The 17,640-nt window shown below is 43.0% G+C and overlaps 1 protein-coding gene across 1 annotated transcript in view; it reads left to right on the top strand.

The window, feature by feature from the left end:
- Window positions 1-2,060: 2,060 nt before the first annotated feature.
- Window positions 2,061-17,640, top strand: part of GUCY2F (guanylate cyclase 2F, retinal) — a gene marked incomplete at its 5' end in the record, with an annotated part of 37,656 nt that continues 22,076 nt past the window's right edge. Inside the window, 9 exons of the mRNA XM_079312193.1 lie at window positions 2,061-2,799; window positions 2,919-3,220; window positions 4,706-5,060; window positions 8,345-8,429; window positions 12,302-12,398; window positions 12,899-13,015; window positions 14,257-14,337; window positions 15,307-15,483; window positions 16,369-16,525. Coding sequence (XP_079168319.1) covers window positions 2,061-2,799; window positions 2,919-3,220; window positions 4,706-5,060; window positions 8,345-8,429; window positions 12,302-12,398; window positions 12,899-13,015; window positions 14,257-14,337; window positions 15,307-15,483; window positions 16,369-16,525 — 2,110 coding nt within the window. The remainder of the gene's footprint in view (window positions 2,800-2,918; window positions 3,221-4,705; window positions 5,061-8,344; window positions 8,430-12,301; window positions 12,399-12,898; window positions 13,016-14,256; window positions 14,338-15,306; window positions 15,484-16,368; window positions 16,526-17,640) is intronic.

The raw sequence follows: 17,640 nt of genomic DNA, 5'->3' as shown, positions 1-17,640 counted from the left end.
GGAGCTGCCCCTGAACTCATGCCAGTGAGATGTGTATAATTTATATGATGTAGTTGAAGTTAATACTGCTGAGAGGTTGAATTACAAATTATTCCCTCTGGACCACAAATGCTGGGCCTCTGACCGCAGCTAAATTATTGCAAGGGGCTTCCAAGCTAGGACAGGCATGGAGACATCTGAGGCTTTTCTAGGAAGGTAATTGTATTGCCAGGTTCAGGGGGGAGGTGCAGGGAATGGTTTATTGGAGGGCTTAGCTCTAGGGAGGTATATGCAGGACCCAGAGAAATAACCAAGAACCATTAAATGATGGAATAGTTTGAATTGGAAGAAACCTTTAAAGGTCATCTAGTACAACCCCCAAGAAGACTTTGATGCAAGTGTAAAAAGCCCTGTGTATGTCATGATGGGTACAAAAACAAGCAAGCAAACAAACAAATAAATAAAACAGGGAAAAGGGGAACATGGTACATCAGCAGAAGGGTAAAGCTAAAACTCAAATATTCTGCACACCCCAAATCTAAAGAGCTCAAGAAGAGGAGCCATCTCTGCTGTGGTGCAGAGATTTAAAGAGCTGTTCTGCAGGGGCCATCCCAGGGGCTAAATCCCACTAATCCCAGGGCAGAGCTTTAAGATGCCATCCCTACAACTACTAGGTTAGATTGGAGTACCATCTGTAGTGAGACAGTTCAGTGTGAGGCAGACTTGGCCCTCGGCAAGACCTTCAAGGAGCTGAGAGCTTGGGAGGCTACAGCCCAAGCTGTGAAACCCTCAGGAGAGGAATGTCCCTCACTGAAAGGGACACAGGAAGCTTTTGTCAAGGCACAGAGGATGGCAGAGCAGCCACCCAGCTGGAATGGCCTGTGCACACAGGAGTTTGAAGGAGGTGGGCACCAGAGCCGGGAAGCTGACTGTGCATCGTCTATCCTCATGGTGGTACCCACATCCAAGGACAGCCACTGACACTGGAGAGAGGCTGCTCTGCTGCAGGTGGCTCCTTCTGGAGTCTCCCTCCATCAGGCAGAGGAGCTGTGGGTGCATTTACAGCACATGCTGCACGGCTGTGTGTCCCAGGGCCCGAGCATCCAGGATAAAAATGCTTTCCCAGTAATGAGCAGGTAAGCCGGGGTAAGGGGTTTGCTAATTTTAGAGCACAAACTTGCTGGGATCAGCAAAGTTTCTAAGCCTAGGGGTGACACTGAAGATGGAGGGGAGCTTGCTATGGCTTTGTTATTTCTGTGCTTGGCTGTGAAGGAGGAGATTGTCATTCAAAAAAAACCCCTATGGATCCAAGTATTTAACCAAGAATATTTGAAACCAAGAGTGTACACAAAGCTTTTGATCTGACAGTTATTTAGCAGTTCTTTATCTAAATTCAAATCATAATACTCCTTTTCTCTCATTTTCTGATTATCTGTTTATCCACCATTCAATTTGCCAGATTTAAGAGACTCTGAGTTGCCCTTGAGAAACTTTTCCAGAATATTTTAAAATTGTATGCACATACGTATGTATCCCTAAGTGTATGAAAATGTGTGTGTGTTTTTGTTTTTGTATGGGCCCTGATTCATATTCACAACCCACTGAGGATTTTTGAGGAAAGCTGTGCATTTCACCTTTTAATTTTCTTATATGGGTGTTTGTCTGTATAACTTTGAAACTATCTTTCTTAGGAGCCAGAAGCACAATGTATCATAGGTTGTAATGTGCTGCAAGCAGAGCGGACTCACTTTCACTGCCTGGCTTCAGAGTACATTGCAAAGCATATCAAAATGTTTATGCAAGTGTGCATTTTAGGGTTATGGCATGTCTGCTTGGACACTTTTCTATGTGCTGAGGTGGCTTGTGTGGTGCATGTCCATGTGTCTGTGTGTTGTTTTGGCTCCTCAAGGGCTTGTGCCTTGAGAGCTGCCGTGAAGCTTGGGCTGACTCAGCTGTACCCACATGCACGGAACAAATACATATGATGAAAAGCAAACGTAATCTGCTTTCCTTCCAGCATCTGGGAACGCTCTGCCTGGCTCCCTGAAGAACTTGGTGCAGATCTGCCCTGCAGTAAAACAATGTCATTTCTCCTGTGGTGTGCGAACAGCTTCTCCTGGGTGCTGTCAAGGCACATCAGAGTGCATTCCTTTGACAAAGGGAATTCATTCAAGACATTTTTCCAGGCTCTCTGGTGGCTGTTCTTTGGAATAATCCTGCTTTGTCCCCCAGCACATTGCTCTGTCTTTAAAATTGGGCTGCTTGGACCCTGGAACTGTGACCCCTTCTTTTCCAAAGCCTTTCCCCATGTGGCTGCCAGGTTGGCTGTGGGACGAATAAGCAGAGACCCTTCACTAGATCTTGGCCACCGGCTGGATTATGTGATCCTGCAAGAAGAATGTGAGACACCAAGAGCTCTGGTTAGATTTGTTGACTTTGGAAAGCTTTCCTCAGCTTTTATAGGCCCTCTAAACCCTGGCTTCTGTGAGGTGGCTGCACATTTAGGGGCAAACTGGAATAAAGCTATCTTCTCATGGATGTGCATCAATTACAAGCTGGATTCCACCATCCACCATAATGCATTTGCAAGGACCCTGCCCTCTCCAATCCAAATTTTGCTTACAATAATGAAATATTTTAAGTGGGCTCATGTAGGCATCATTGCATCCAGTGAGGACATTTGGATGTACACAGCCAAGGAGTCAGCAACTGTGCTCAGGAACCACGGGCTACCTGTAGGCATTGTTACATCTGTGCAAAAGGGAGAGAAAGGCATTGAGGACACTTGGAACAAGATTAAAGAAGTTAATAATATTAAAAGTAAGTGATTTTGGTCTCTTTCCTCTTTTTAAATTTTTTTTTACTCCCAGGGTAAGAGCAATTTTGTGTTGCAAACCCCAAACAGATTACTAACAGTTTCCACTGTCCTTGTGTTCCAGTTATACTCCTGTGCATGCATTCTGTTCTTGTTGGAGGGCAGGAACAGGCTGCCTTACTCACAAAAGCTCTGGAAATGGGACTAGCAGATGGAAGATACATCTTTATTCCATATGACACTTTGCTGTACAGTCTCCCTTACCAAAACAACTCATTCAGTGTCTTTGATAATGACAGCAAGCTCCAGGAAGCTTATGATGCTGTGCTGACCATCACACTGGAGTCTGGAGAAAGGACTTTCTATGATGCATTCAGGGAAGCTAAAGAAAGTGGTGAAATAATCAGGGATTTGGAAGCCACACAGGTAAATACTTTTTCTCTTGGGCTTTTCTGGGACCTGTCAATAGGAAACATGAGCAATAGTTATAGAAAAAGTACAGGGAAGAGTCAACCCAGCCTGCTCACTTTAATTTTGAGAAAAATACAGAGAAATTTCAATATGGTCTGCACTCATCTGCACTCACATTTCCCAGATGTCTGACAATATAACTCATTTGGTTCAACTGTGGGACCATGATGGGAATTCAAGAGAAAGGGTCTGTGTCTGAGGCTGTCAGATATGGTTTGCTGTGTGCTAGCTGCAATGGACTTGAATTGAAGAGGTATCTCTTAAGGTGGATGAAGTCCATGGAGTTTGTAGGGAACCAAAATAAAATGTCCATATGTCTGAGAATTTGAGGGGATGAGACAGGCTAAAGAAATACTGGATGCTTCTAGAGTGAAATGTTTAAGGCTATTGCTATTGCATTCTTCTTAGCACTATAGACAATGTTATTATTTGTCAGCACAATTATCTAGAAGTCATTGTAGCCCATTAAAAACCAAATCAGCTTTTACCTTGAGGACATTTACAAGAATTGGTGAATCATACTGGTGAAGAGATACAGGATTCAGCTGAGCTATACTTCATATATTCCTACGACATTTCAAAAAATTACAAGTACTTTTAGGGCATAATTTATCAGATCTGCATGGATCTACTTTAGAAGGAGATGAATCATGTCTTGAAAGCATTAATTTATTTCCCTTCACTTTAATGAGAGCCCAGGTTAACTGAATTGAGTGTCAGGTTCTTCACTGCAGATATCACCTGATCAATTAATCCCACAAATGTCAGATTCTGTGGCTCCCAAGAGCACTCATCATTTTTTCTCACAGGTCTGTGGCTATAATATCTCTTCACCCACCAGCTGTGAATGACCACGTGATTGCAAAAGTCACCATTTGTGTTGAAGGCTCCTAAACCAAGTCTGGCATGGGAGGGAGCAATGCAAACAGAAAAAGCTCTGTTACTCCACAGAGCAAGTTTGATTGTGCAAATGGCTCTGCTGTGGGATTTTTGCATCTTCAGGACAAATAATATTGTGACAGAGAAACCAATTCTTTGGGCTTGACACTTTTCCTGTCTTGGCATGGAACCTTTGATCTCCCTTTTGTAGAAGAATTTTTAGTGTAATGTTTTGAGGCAGGACAAATTTGTGATAAATTTTAGCCAAACATTAGGCTCAGAATCTTGGCTTTTCCCATCATAATGCAATTTTTGTGTGGTTTTAAAAATATTTTGAAACTGCATTTTGGGAATCCACCATAAGAGAAGACAGATATTCAAAGTAATGCATATATTGGGTCTACCTTCAACCTAACCTTCAAACCCATTACTCTGTGAGCCTTAATGTTCTGGTGTCTCAGTATTTAAGTTCAAAACTTAGCCAGGGAAAAAATATTTTTGCCACCAATCTCAAACTGAAGGTTAGGAGCAGCTCATCCTCAGTTTCTTCTGTGTTTTTAGGTTTCTCCACTCTTTGGAACAATCTATGATGCCATTTACTTCATGGCAATGGCTATGGACAGTGCACGGAGGAAAGGAGTCAGAGCCTCAGGAGCCAACATAGCTGAGCACACAAAAAACTTCAGCTTCTCTGGATTTAGTCACCAGGTAGAGACAGACAGCTCTGGGAAGAGGCTGAACAACTATGTGATACTGGACACAGATGGTCGTGGGAACCAGCTTTTCCCTACCCACCTGCTGGACATGTCTTCAGGCTCTGTGCTGTCCCTGGGCCAGGCTATCCACTTTCCCAATGAAATTCCACCCAAACCAGATTCCAGCTGTTGGTTTGATCCAGATGTTCTTTGCACTGAAGGTAAGAAATGAAAAAAGAACCCAAAATAGGGTGAAATGGCATTGAGTTCATGCTTCTCATTTCTTTAATCTCTCTCACTCCAAGTGGTTGTTGCCTTTAAATTAGAACTCCCCAACCAGAAAAGCCTAAATTCAAGAATCTAATATAAAAATTCCCGATCATCATGCTGTTTGTAATGGGAATCCTGAGCAGAGGTAACACCACTGATCCACAATACTCTTTTACTGCATGTTAGATCACAGAATAACAGACTCATTACAGTTGGAAAAGAATTCTAGGATTATCAAACCCTTAACCTATCACAGCCAGGCCCAACACTAAATATCACATCTACACAATTTTTCAACAATTCCAGAGCCATTAGTCCCACTCTCCTGGGCCTATAAGGTTGTTACCACTGTTACATGCTTGAAAGGGTTTTTTGGGTCGAACACTCACCACCTGCCACTATTAATAGTAACCATTATATAACAGAGGCTCCACCCAGCACTGTGTCTCTGCCCTTCTGGGGGACAGGACACTAAGAGGATTTGCCTTGAAGACAGCCTAAGAGAGTGCACAACACCAGATGCTCTCAGCACCCTGCTGTTAACCCCTGCTTCTTTATCCAGGTAGCAATGAGGAGGGAAGAACCATCAGAGCTCACCTCATCGAGAAAAAATGATAATCATTACTCAAAATAATTTGAGTTATTATAGATAACAGAGGTAGTAATAAAAGGGGAAGAAATATCTGTGCTGCTTCCTAGGTTTGTCAGACTGGGCACTGGGTTTAGCTATTGTTTTTAATTTGAGGCAACTGTGGGGCAGTTTTAAAGTTCACAGGGCAGATAACATCTCATGGTAGGGCACTTAACCTTCTCTTGACACATTTTCTTATAATACTAAGCATTTACACCTATTGCTCCAGGATATGACTTAAACAGATGAAATTACCCACATCTGTGGAATATTTCATTCAGTAGCTGAGAAAACCATTTTCCTCGGCTTAGCCATAACTGAGCTGACACATAAATCAGTGTCACTCTATGAAAACTGGAGATGTACTGATCTTATAGCAACTGGCAAGCAATAGAAAAGTATAATACTATCATATATCTAATTTTGCACTGCCTCTAGGAACAATGTAGCAATTTAGCATCTCATTGCAGTCTATGGAAAAATCACACTGATTTTTAGAGAGATCAGATTTTATGTTCATCTCTTTACAGAAGCATAAAGCTCCAGGCATCTGTCAATTAAACAGTAATTTATTATGATTTCTAGAATTTCAGAGATTGAATTTTGTGGCTAGAATTAAATACAAGCCTCACTGCAGCTTCTGTATGAAGTAAGGCTTGGAGGGGTGTTGGATGTGAAGTTGTCAGGCTGCTGTGCTTCCTAACTCCAGGTTCACCAGGAGCAGGGCTGAGCTGGTGTTCCCAGGACACAGACACAGACACACAGACACAGACACAGACACACAGACACACAGACACAGACACACACACACTCTGCAGACACAGACAGTCACTGGCAGAGTAACACATACAGGAGAGTTATGTCTTTACAGGCACCACAACCCACAACCAGCACTGCTGGGATATGGACAGCAGAAATGGCCTTCTGGTGCTTCTCTTTTACACCTCACAATTAGGCTCCAAGTTTGTTACCAGATCTCACAGCCTCCACTCCTGCAGACTCACACATGCATCCTCTGGTAGATGGTCCAAACCTGAATTTCTCCATAGCCATCCCTCAAACTCTTCAGTCTCTGCAGGAGCTGACCCCAGACTTGTGGTCTCTCACGAGTTGCAGGCTCCAGGACTTACCTTCCCTGTTAGCTGGGTTGATGTTATGTCTGTAAATATCATACACAGTCAGAGAGCACAGTTACCCAGGGAAAAGATGTAAATGAGGTTAAGAAAGTGGGAATGACTGCACTGATCAAGTGCAGGGTTTGCCTGGGAAAAATGCACAACATGGTTACGTGTGACCAGCACCCCCATCCTCTCATGTGCTTGAGCATTCCTGACCCATTCCATCTCTCCCTTTACCCATGTTTGCACTTTCCCCTAAAGATCCTGTAAGAAGTTTCATGTACTCCCACAGTTCCCTTAAAGCATCCCCTAATCACTTTATCTCAATCCCATAAGTTCCCTCAAGCATGCTGTCAATTTGCTCTTTCACAAAAGCTCATTATTAGCTCCTTTCACTTCTGGTTAGTTGTGTAGTATAGGTTAGGAGGGACCTTTGAAGGCCATGTATTCCAATCCCACATCTGACCAGGTTACTTAAAGTCCCATGGAGCCTGATTTTGAACACTGCCAGGGATGGGGCATACACAGCTTCCATGGACAGCCTCTTCCTCTGTATGTGTGAGGACAGTCAGGGCCTGGGGCCCTAGATTGAAGCAGTGAAATTGCAGCTTAAATGCTCTAGTTTTTCCCTGAAGCAAATACCAATTTTCAAAAATGCCTTCAGCTTTCACTGGAAAGCTCTAAGTCTCAGTGCTTGCAGATGGTGCCAGTGTAACAGAGTTGTGAACTTTTTGTCAACCCAAATTTTTCCAAGTTTGTTTGCATTTATAGATCTCTGGATACAAACAGAATAAAATAGAAAAATTAGAAAGCAGAAGAGACAGACACAGCAAACAGCTCCCACTGGAATATAGCTTATGCTGTCATGTCAGCTTCCCTTAGCTCTCTAGTAAACACGCTCATCAGCAAAGTATCTGTCTCCAGTACTTTCTGCTGATGGATGTGTTGAGGAGAACATCAACCTTCTGCTGCTCCTCCTCTTCTTCTCTTTTCAGCATTAGAAATCTGCAGCAGAGAATGAAAGAGCCCAGATGGGCCAGTGACTCACCCTGGCCATTGGTATGGTACCACATGATAAAGATTTTTCAGCATTTTAATTCCTCAAGAGAAAAGGGTCAAATGTTAAAAAGTTATGAACTTTGCAGAAGCTTCTTGTAAAGCCTAATCCTTCCTTGTGAGTCTATTTATTTACTTGAAAAAAACCCTATTTTTTCACTGATCTGGGGCCCTAAGTCTGGTTTAGGAAAAAAAAAAAAAAAGGGTGCATGGAAATAAATAATTAGCATAGCTGAAGTATTATGTATTCCAAGTGAGTAAGTATTTGTGTATTTATAAATTAACATTGCATTAAAAATGTCTTCCAGCATTCTCATGCCTGAATATTTGACTTCGTAATCCAGTGGCCTGATATTGATATTTTTAATATTATCTGACCTAAATCAAAATTATTTTCTAATTCACTGATTCTTTTCCCACCTTTGCACAGGGATTGAGCCTGCAGTTATTTTGTTGGGAGTAATGCTCTTGTTTGTCCTGTTGTTGTGTGCTGTGGGCCTGGCTTCTCTCATCAGGTGAGAATTGCAACACATATTTGAGTTGGTGCCACTTTTAGCTTCTGTTGTTTAGCCAGCAGTTTAGACTATGCACACACAGAATTTGTTCTTGGCTCTCCAGCCACATACCTCTTCACATTTGTGGTGTGTTGGCCCTGGCAGCATGCCAGGCATCCCCCAAAGACTCATGGGTCAAGATGGGGTCAGGAAGGGAGAACTCACCAATTACCACAACAGCCAAAATGGATTTGATGTGGGGAAATTAAATTTATTTGCAATCAAATCAGAATAAGATAATCAGAAATATAATCTTAAAAAACACCTTCTTTCCATCTGTCCCTTCTTCCCAGGCTTACCTTACTCCCAAATTCTCTACTTCTTCCTCACCAGTGGCAACGGGGCAGGGAATGGGGTCTGCAGTCAGTTCATCCCACACATCCTCTGCTGCTCCTTCCTCCTGAGGGGAAGGACTCCTCACACCCTTCTCTTGCTCCAAAACTCTGTTGCTGGAGGTTTCTGAAGATGGTTATCACTTTGGAAGTGGAAAGGCTGATATACAAACTGAAGACAGGAACCTGTTATGAGAACATGAGGTTGAATCCAAGTATTTTTCTTACTCCAGATCATTCTTGCCTAGATTTTTGTTCTTAACATAATCATGTTTCCTATGCAGCATGTGAGGCTGACCCTCTGTATTTTCTCCATGTACTAAAGAGAAAAAAAAATTCCTCTGTAAAGAATTTGGAGCCAATATTTAGGATACATCTTTGTTATGAAGTTGATTCACATCCTGTTTTGAACTGGGGTTCAGTTCCCTGGTCATTCCCATTATCTATGTTGGTCTGGGCATGAGATATAGGGGGCAAAGGCAGTAGTCTTCTGGGGAAGGAATAATTTCCTGTAATTGCATGCCACATCTGTGTCCCAACTGTATATCCAAGATAGAAATTTGGCAGAATGGGTTGGTTGGTCCAGGAGCTATGGATTGCTCTTGGCAAGGTCACTGTAGTCCCTGGAGCAGCTGGTCTCTAATTATTAATATCCACATGACCAAACTTAGAGTGAAAATAGTCTGAAATTAGAAGGCATATTTTCTGAGCAGCAATGAGTTCAGCAGAGCAGAGTTGCTAGATTGCTGCTTCCAGCTTTGCCTCTCAAATATTTCCCACACATGTTTTGTCTCCACTCCTGAATCATCCCTCCAAACCCAGATTTAAGGCCACCCAACAAGCAACACCCCAAACAGCTCCCCCACTTTCAGCCCACAGCTGCTTCTGATAGAGCTGCAGACACTGATGAGGTTGCTTCCATCCACCCACACTTTGAAGCCCTGCTCTGTTCCCTGGCCACCAGCCTCTACAATTAAGTAAATAAAAGACAATCTTCCTGCCCAGTCTATTTGTAAGCTCTTCCACAAGCACCAAGCTGTGCTTGGGAAGGCTTGGTCATGAGAAAAGATGTACACCCATCTGCAAGGGAAGAAAAAGTCCAGCATGACTCAGACAATGATTTATATCAGGAAGGGGCATATCTGGAGCTAAATTTAAACCACTGCATGGTCTGAGTTGAAATGTGGAAGCTCTGGTCTTAGCTCTGTCAGGGATTGCTGCATGACCTTAAATGAGTCACTTCACTCTCTCTGCTTAGCTTTTGGTAGAGGGATGCTTTCCTCCCTGCTTAGGGATAGGATGTGATTTATCCAACAAGCTTTTTCAGATGGGCTTGTGAAAGGTACATAGGGGATGACTTTTTTCATGGGGATGAGTTGGGTGCCTTGGGACAGTGTCTTTAGAGAAATATTATAAAATGTCACCCTGAGTAAAGCCTGTGGTTATGTGGTCAAGGCTTCCTCTCATCTTTAAGAAGCTCTCTGTGCTCTTCTAAAATGTCCAGAATGATGCATGGAGAGGAAAAGTGAATTGTGGTGATTTAGGGCTGTTTTATGTGGTGGTGTCCTTCTACAGTGCATTAGCAAAAGTCACCCTATTGTCCACCTCATCGGGAGACACTTAGGCGAGTGCAGATCAGACATCTGCTGTAATGCTAACAAAGTTCCTTAAGCAAAAGAAGTGGCAATGAGGGCCATGGGGGAGCTTTCCCTTCCCTATTCTGCTCCTAGCTGGGGAGTTTTTGACTGTCTAATAGATACTGCTGCTTTGTGCTCAGTGTTAGACCCTGATGTCCATTGAAAAATGGGATCAAAATGATGAGGTGTGATGCCATGTGTGCCATGCTGTTCATCCCATATAGCTTTTCTCTCTGTATAAACCTGTGACCATTACAAGGGCACATCTTGCTCTGTGCTTCATAACTGACCATGCTAAAATACAGACACTCAGACAACATGTTTAGACAGTAACTTGTGTCCAAGCAGCTCTTATAAATTAACTACAGTTTCATTTCAGTCCCTAAGAAAGGCTGGTGTGCCTAAATGTGGTTTGCTCATGACCAGACCAACTGAACTAATAAAACTTATTTTTGTCTCCTAATGGAGAAAGATTTGGGATATGACAAATAAAAGCAAGCCAAACAAAACATGCCTTACATGCACATCAAATTAATATTTGCAAACAGATTAAATTCAGATGTTTATTTATGATAAGACGCTATGAGATGAAAGCTTTTGTTGCTATCCATGTTGAAATGGATAATTCATGACTTGGGATTTGAGTCCAAGCCAAGGAATTGTGATTTGTCCACTGTTTTTACCAATGCCCATCCCCACTCCCACACAATTTTAGACCTTAAAAATCATCTAATTCCAAGCACTCTGCCATGGGCAAGGACACCTTTAACTAGACCAGAACCCCCCATTCATTGAACACTTCCATGGCTAGGGCTGCCACAGCTTCTCTGGGTAACCTGTGCCAGTGCCTCAGCACCTTCACAGAAAATAATTGCTTCCTAATATCTAATCTAAACCTGCATTCTTTCAGCTGGAAGCCATTCCCCCTTGTCCTGTCACTCTATGCCCCTGCCAAAAGTCCCTCTCCAGGTTTCTTGTAGCTCCTCTCCATAGGCACTGGAAGGTGCTCCAAGCAATCCCCAAAGCCTTCTCTTCTCCAGGCTGAACAGCCCCAGACCTCTCATCCTGTCTCCATAGCAGAGGTGCTACAGCCCCCTGATCATTTTCATGGCCTTCTCTGGACCTGCTCCAACAAGTCCATGACCTTTGTGAGTCAGGGCCCCAGACACGGATACAGCACTGCAGGCAGGGTCTAATAGTGCAGGGAATTGCCCAGATGTGGGGGATTCAGAGGAGGTGTAAATTGGCTACCTACCTGTAGCAGGTTGACCCTGGCTGCCTGCCAGGTGCCCACTCAGTTACTCCATCACTCCTTTTCCCACTGGGAGAGGGGAGAGAATAAGATGACCAGCAGAGATAAGGCTGGTCAGCTTTATTACAGTGAAAAGAAAGAAACAAGTGGAGATCTGCCCATGCAAGAGCTAAAAGAGGAAAAAAGGTTAGTCTGTACTTCCCACCAGCAGCAGTGCTGGAACACTTCCTGGGAAGCCAGGCTTCAGCATGCATAACAGCTCCTCCATAAGGCAAACATTGCAAACTCACAAATGCCCCCCTTCCTCCTCTCTCCCTTAGCTTCTATGTCTGAGCTGATCTCATATGCTATGGAATATCCCTTTGGTTAATTTGGGTCAGCTGGCCTGGTTGTGTCCCCTCCCAGGATCTTGCCCACTCCCAGCCCCTTTGGAGAGGGGGAGGGATGGCAGAAGGACACTGCTGCTTGGCAGTAGCCAAAACACTGCTCTGTTTTCAACCAGACCCATGCAGCTACCAATGCAAGGCACAGCATGTAAGGGATGTGAACTTTACCTTGGTCAAACCCAGTACAACACCTAAAATTGATAACCATGATCTCCAACTCTTGCAGGCAGAGTATCTTAAACAACCAGCTTTTCAGGGGTCCAAACAAGATAATACTGACCTTGGATGACCTCGTCTTCATCAACCCAGAGCTACATAGAAAGGTGAGTCCTTCTACTTGTGAAAGGAATCTGGTGGAACACTCTAGAACAGATTTGCTGTGTGGTATTTTCATACTCATGGAGCTTTTGAAGGGTCATTTCACTTCTTCATGTCATTTCCCCCTGCATATTAGAAAATTTCCCATAAGCTGAGTGCTTTTGAGTCTCAGATTAGATATCACAGCTTTTATGAAGATATAGAATAGTAGCCTTGATTGTGTTTCTTCTAGCTGCCAAGGCTTATTCCTTGTTCTTGAGGCTGGAAGGTGCACCATAGGGCATGTCCAAAAAGAAAAACCATCTTACTCTCTAAAATAAAGTGCCTGCATTGAAACATATTGAGAACTATTCCTGGTCCATTCTGGCTCATACCAGAGCTGGTGATCTGCTGGGGAATGATCCCATTATTTCCTTACCCTGAAATCCCTGCTGCAAGGCAGAGCTGGAATACAGGTTCCCCCAAAGGTAGTAACTGCCCATCACCTACTTTCTTTGCCTTCCAGAGGCTGACCTTGGACAGTCTGACTGATGCAAACAGCATAGCAGTCAAGAGCAGAAGCTCTGCTTCCTTGAAAAGCGCAGTTGCCACCCATGAAACCTCCAACGTGGCTTTGTATGAGGTAGGTAGGGATGTGTTCACTGGACTGCTCCAGGGGATAAAGTATTTGGCTGCAGTACTGTAGTTCCCAGGATGGAGATAGTTTGAACAAACCCTAAGTCTGAAAATAAATTATTCCCAAGCATGGACTTAGCAGTGTTTAAGGTGAGTCTGACCCAGCCCTCACCCTGACACTTGGAGTCACATGGGATGGGGATATTCAATATACATTTATAACATTGCCAGTCTGGTTTTGTCAGAGGAGTCACCACCTAAGGTGGTGGTACCATGAAGAACCTTTCCTACAAGAGAGTCTTTATTTGGTGACATCTCTAATAAGTAACTTTCTTACAAGACAGGATCACAATACACAAATGGAAGCTCAAATTCCTTTTTGTGGCAATAGGACTGTATGGAGCTTAAGCAGAGGCAATGGCCAAAAAAACTCACCCTATCCATCAGCTCTTTCCTGAAAATGCAGCTTTTTGAAAAAAAGGCATGGTAACTTTCCCTGGAAAGGAACAACATAAATTTAATCAATCATTAATGCCAGAAAAAAGCTCTGGCCAGAGTTATTTTCCTTTCTAATCAATTTATTGATGTTTATTAGATACTAAGACACCTTCCAGATATGAAGTTGTGATCCAGTTAAAGGTCCTGCCTCACCCCTTTTTCTGAGGATTTGCTGTGGATATTCTTATTTGGGTTCAGTATATAAATGATCTGCTTCCAAGAACATTAAAAATCCCCAGTCACTTTCAAAGTCCAGAATCTGAAATTCAGATCTGGATCCCAATGTTAACTGCTGCTCAGAGATTTGCTCTGTCAGTCCCCCACCTGTATTGGGATTAGGGGGCTGGAGCTTCTCTCTTAAGAGGAAAGGCTGAGGGACTTGGGGCTGTTCAGCCTTGAAAAGAGACAACTGAGAGAGCACCTCACTGACATCTATAAATATCTGAAGGGAGGATGTCAAGAGGACAGAGCCAGGCTCTTCTCAGTGGAAAAGAGGCAATGGGCAGGAGCTGATGCACAGAAAATTCCACCTGAAGAGGAAGAACCTTGCTGTGCAGGTCACTAAACACTGAAACAGATTGTCCAGGGAAGATGTGCAGTTTCCATCACTGGAGAAATTTTAGCACTGTCTGGACACAATCCAGTGCAATGTGCTCTAGGATAGCCTTTCTTAAGCAGGGAACTTGGACTATAGTCCACCAGTGGTTTCTTCCAGCCTTAACTGTTCTCTGATTCTGTGATTGTGGACAGGGAGACCAGGTATGGCTGAAAAAATTTGAGATGGGAGCAGTTCACAATGTGCGGCAAAGCTCCACCAGCATCCTAAGGAAGGTAGGAATAGGGGATGATGTGGAGGGAGGGTTTCTCAGGGAATGTTTTTGGCTTCAGAGTGTTTTTTCTCTCCTTGTCTCATGTTTACCCATTAAATAATGCATTGTGGTTGTCAATGAGTCTGGTGAAATGTGGTAGAGTGGGCCATGCCCAACTGCATCTGACAAATTTACCCTAGATCCATATGTCAGTCAGCAGCTTGTAAAACCCCACCCTGGACCTGCCACTTCCAAGCTGGTGCAGTATTAAATGTGCAATGAATCCTTCAAGTCACCTTGCCTGCAAAGGCACAGGGGTTTGGGGAACTCATCCCTGCACAGTGTGAGGCACTGGTAGGTATTTTCACATATTATATGTTGACAGTGTGACACAGACATGGTTGTGCATTTCTCTGAAGTTTGCTTTGTGTTTCCACCTAAGATGCCGCTCAGGTGCTTGATTTTGGTCTTCAATTTTACTGTTACAAAAGACAAGAAAAATGCTTGTTTTCCAAATTCAAGGCCATTAGCTGTTGGCAGCTATTGCTAACATAACAGTGGCATTTTTATGCATGTAAAAGCAACAAATTTACCAGGGCATGTCTCCAAAGACACCACTGATGGATGACTTTGGACTCTAGGTATGGTATTGCTTTCCAGTTCAGAGCAAGATCCACAAGCTGAACTGAATCTACCCCAGCAAAGTAGTGGAAAATTCAATCCAGTTTATCTAAATGAAACACAAACTTCTGTTTAGTTTGCTTTTGCTATCTTGCTTTTCTTATCCTAATGGATAGACAAAGGAAAACAAAGCTTGAAAAGAGTGTTGAGTAGCCAAAAATAAGCACCAGAGAGGTTGTTTGTGTCCCTATCCTTCTGTGGAAGGCTGTCTGGGAGTACAAGTGTGAAAAGGGCATCTAGTGACATCAAGAATCTACTGAGCAGACGTCTGGTTGATCTGGTCTCACTGTGATTCACTGTCTTGTTTCAGATGAAAGATCTGCATCATGAAAATGTGAATCTGTTCCTGGGATTCTTCTCTGACTGTGGCATCTTTGCCATAGTGACAGAGTACTGCTCACGAGGCAGCCTGGAGGACTTGCTGAGAAACGAGGATATGAAACTGGACTGGATGTTCAAGTCCTCCCTTGTGATGGATCTAATTAAAGTAAATCCATTGCTCCTGCTGAGCCATGATCTGAATGGGACTTTTATGATGACTAAACTATTTCAATCAGAACGTTGAATTTTTATAATAACACAGGGAAAACAAATCTGGATGTAATGGTATCAGTCTTTAAAGGAGACCTCTTATACTTATTTCATTGTCCTCTGAGAGAAGCACCATTTGGGGCAGTGGAACTACAACCACACAGCAGGACAAGAGGCTAAAACTATCAGGCAGCAACTGATCACCCAGAACAACAGAATTTTGTGAGAAATTAATTCTTTGCAAAGGTCCTGTTGTAAATCAGAAACGCATCCACCATAGAACCAAACAGTATCCATCCCCTGCCACAGGATGGCTGCACACATGGTCCCTTTAGCAGCGCTCACACTTTCAATCATGCCCCGTGTTCTCATGCCTTAGTGGTGAACACTAACCTGGAACAAGTGGATTCCATTCCAGAACCATTCCTGTAGTTCAGCCTTCTGAACCTCCTTGAGGGAGATGGGTAGGGGCACCCAGCTCTTCATGACTTCCTTTGACCTAACTCTTTGATAACACTTGTGTCCACTTTCTTATCCTTGCCTAAAAGCAGAACTTCCCGGTGCACTGAGACTTAGGGCTACAGAGGGAGGCATTTGACTCTTCCTAAAGTTGTCAGACCTTTCCAATATTACTTTAGGGTCCAGACAAACCTATTTTATGTTCCTAATCCACTTCTGAACTTTTCCCATAGTTTATTATTTTGGTCATTACTGCATTTGACATGGAGTCAATGCTGCATTTGATGCCATCTGAGGTGATAAACTGGCTTGGTGTCTCTGAGTGCTGATGGGTAAGACAATTCCTAAGGATCAACCTGGATTTTTTTTCTGTGTTTCATAGGGGATCAGATATTTGCATCACCGAGATTTTGCCCATGGACGTCTCAAGTCTCGTAACTGTGTTGTGGATGGCCGGTTTGTCCTGAAGATCACTGACTATGGTTATAATGAGATCTTAGAGGCACAGAAATGCCCCTATATCCAGCCATCCCCAGAAGGTAGGTGTGATGAGGATTTATTTTTTTAATATTTGTCCACTGATTTAAAATGTTTGTCCTAATGCAATTTCAGGCCAGTGGCCACACAAGGATTTTCGTGCTCAACCTCACTACATCTAGTTTCCTCCATACCATGCATTGTTATCAGAAAGGGTAAGCAAAGGTTTTTTTCAGACTTCCTGAAAGTGAAGGGACTAGTAGAGTGACATGGTAAAGAAAATGTCTCTTACTATAAGCAGTGAAAGTGCTTCAGCTTGTTGCAACTGGAAGGACTGAATAGTCCCTGAAATCTTAACAGTACTGAATTTCTGTGACCAGTAGAATGACTTCACACCCTTAGACCCAATCCCACATTTAGAGTTTTATATTAGCCCAAATGCAAAGACACTTTTTTTGGTTACAATAAGTAATCTAAACCACAAAATTATGTAGATGTCTTTGAAATAGGTCCTCCACATGCCAATCACCAAAGACTGCCACATGAGATTCCCACCACTTAAGAACAACCCTCGTGGGACCAGGTTTGGAGACTTTGACAGGATTTGTTTCACTTGGCCATTGCTTTGGGGTTCCTGTAGTATCCCAATTCATTCTTGAAACCTGGTTTCAAGTAGTATGTAGTGGTTTGATCTCTCTTTCATGGAATTTGATGCCTACACTTCTCCAGTGTCAGCCAGGGCAATTGTCAGACAGAAGACTTTCTTCTCCTTCCTTAAAGAAGATAAAGACATTTGCAGTGGCAGAAATGTTCCATATCCCCATTACTCAGAATGCACAGTTACCAGGGTAACAATATCTCAGTTGGAAGATTCATTTCCTGATGAGGCTGGATATGTTTTACAACTGTGTCTTTTGTCACTTGAACTGTTGGATTTTAAAGACTATGCATCAGATTTTTCCAAACTGATTTTACAGAAACTATTTTCACCTAAAAAGTGCTCTGGAAAATATGTTGTTAATTGTTACTTTGAAAAAGAGCAACAACTGTAACAAGAAATTCAAGATTTGGTGCAAACATTTTATCTCAGGAACATTTTCAATTTTAAAAAAAGGGTGCTAAAACTTCTAGCAGTGATTAGATGACTTCTTATGTTGAAGTTCATGGCTGGTGTTAT

This window comes from Erithacus rubecula, assembly GCF_903797595.1.
Source record: "Erithacus rubecula genome assembly, chromosome: 1".
Classification (NCBI taxonomy): domain Eukaryota; kingdom Metazoa; phylum Chordata; class Aves; order Passeriformes; family Muscicapidae; genus Erithacus; species Erithacus rubecula.
This window is presented reverse-complemented; position numbering and strand designations above follow the sequence as displayed.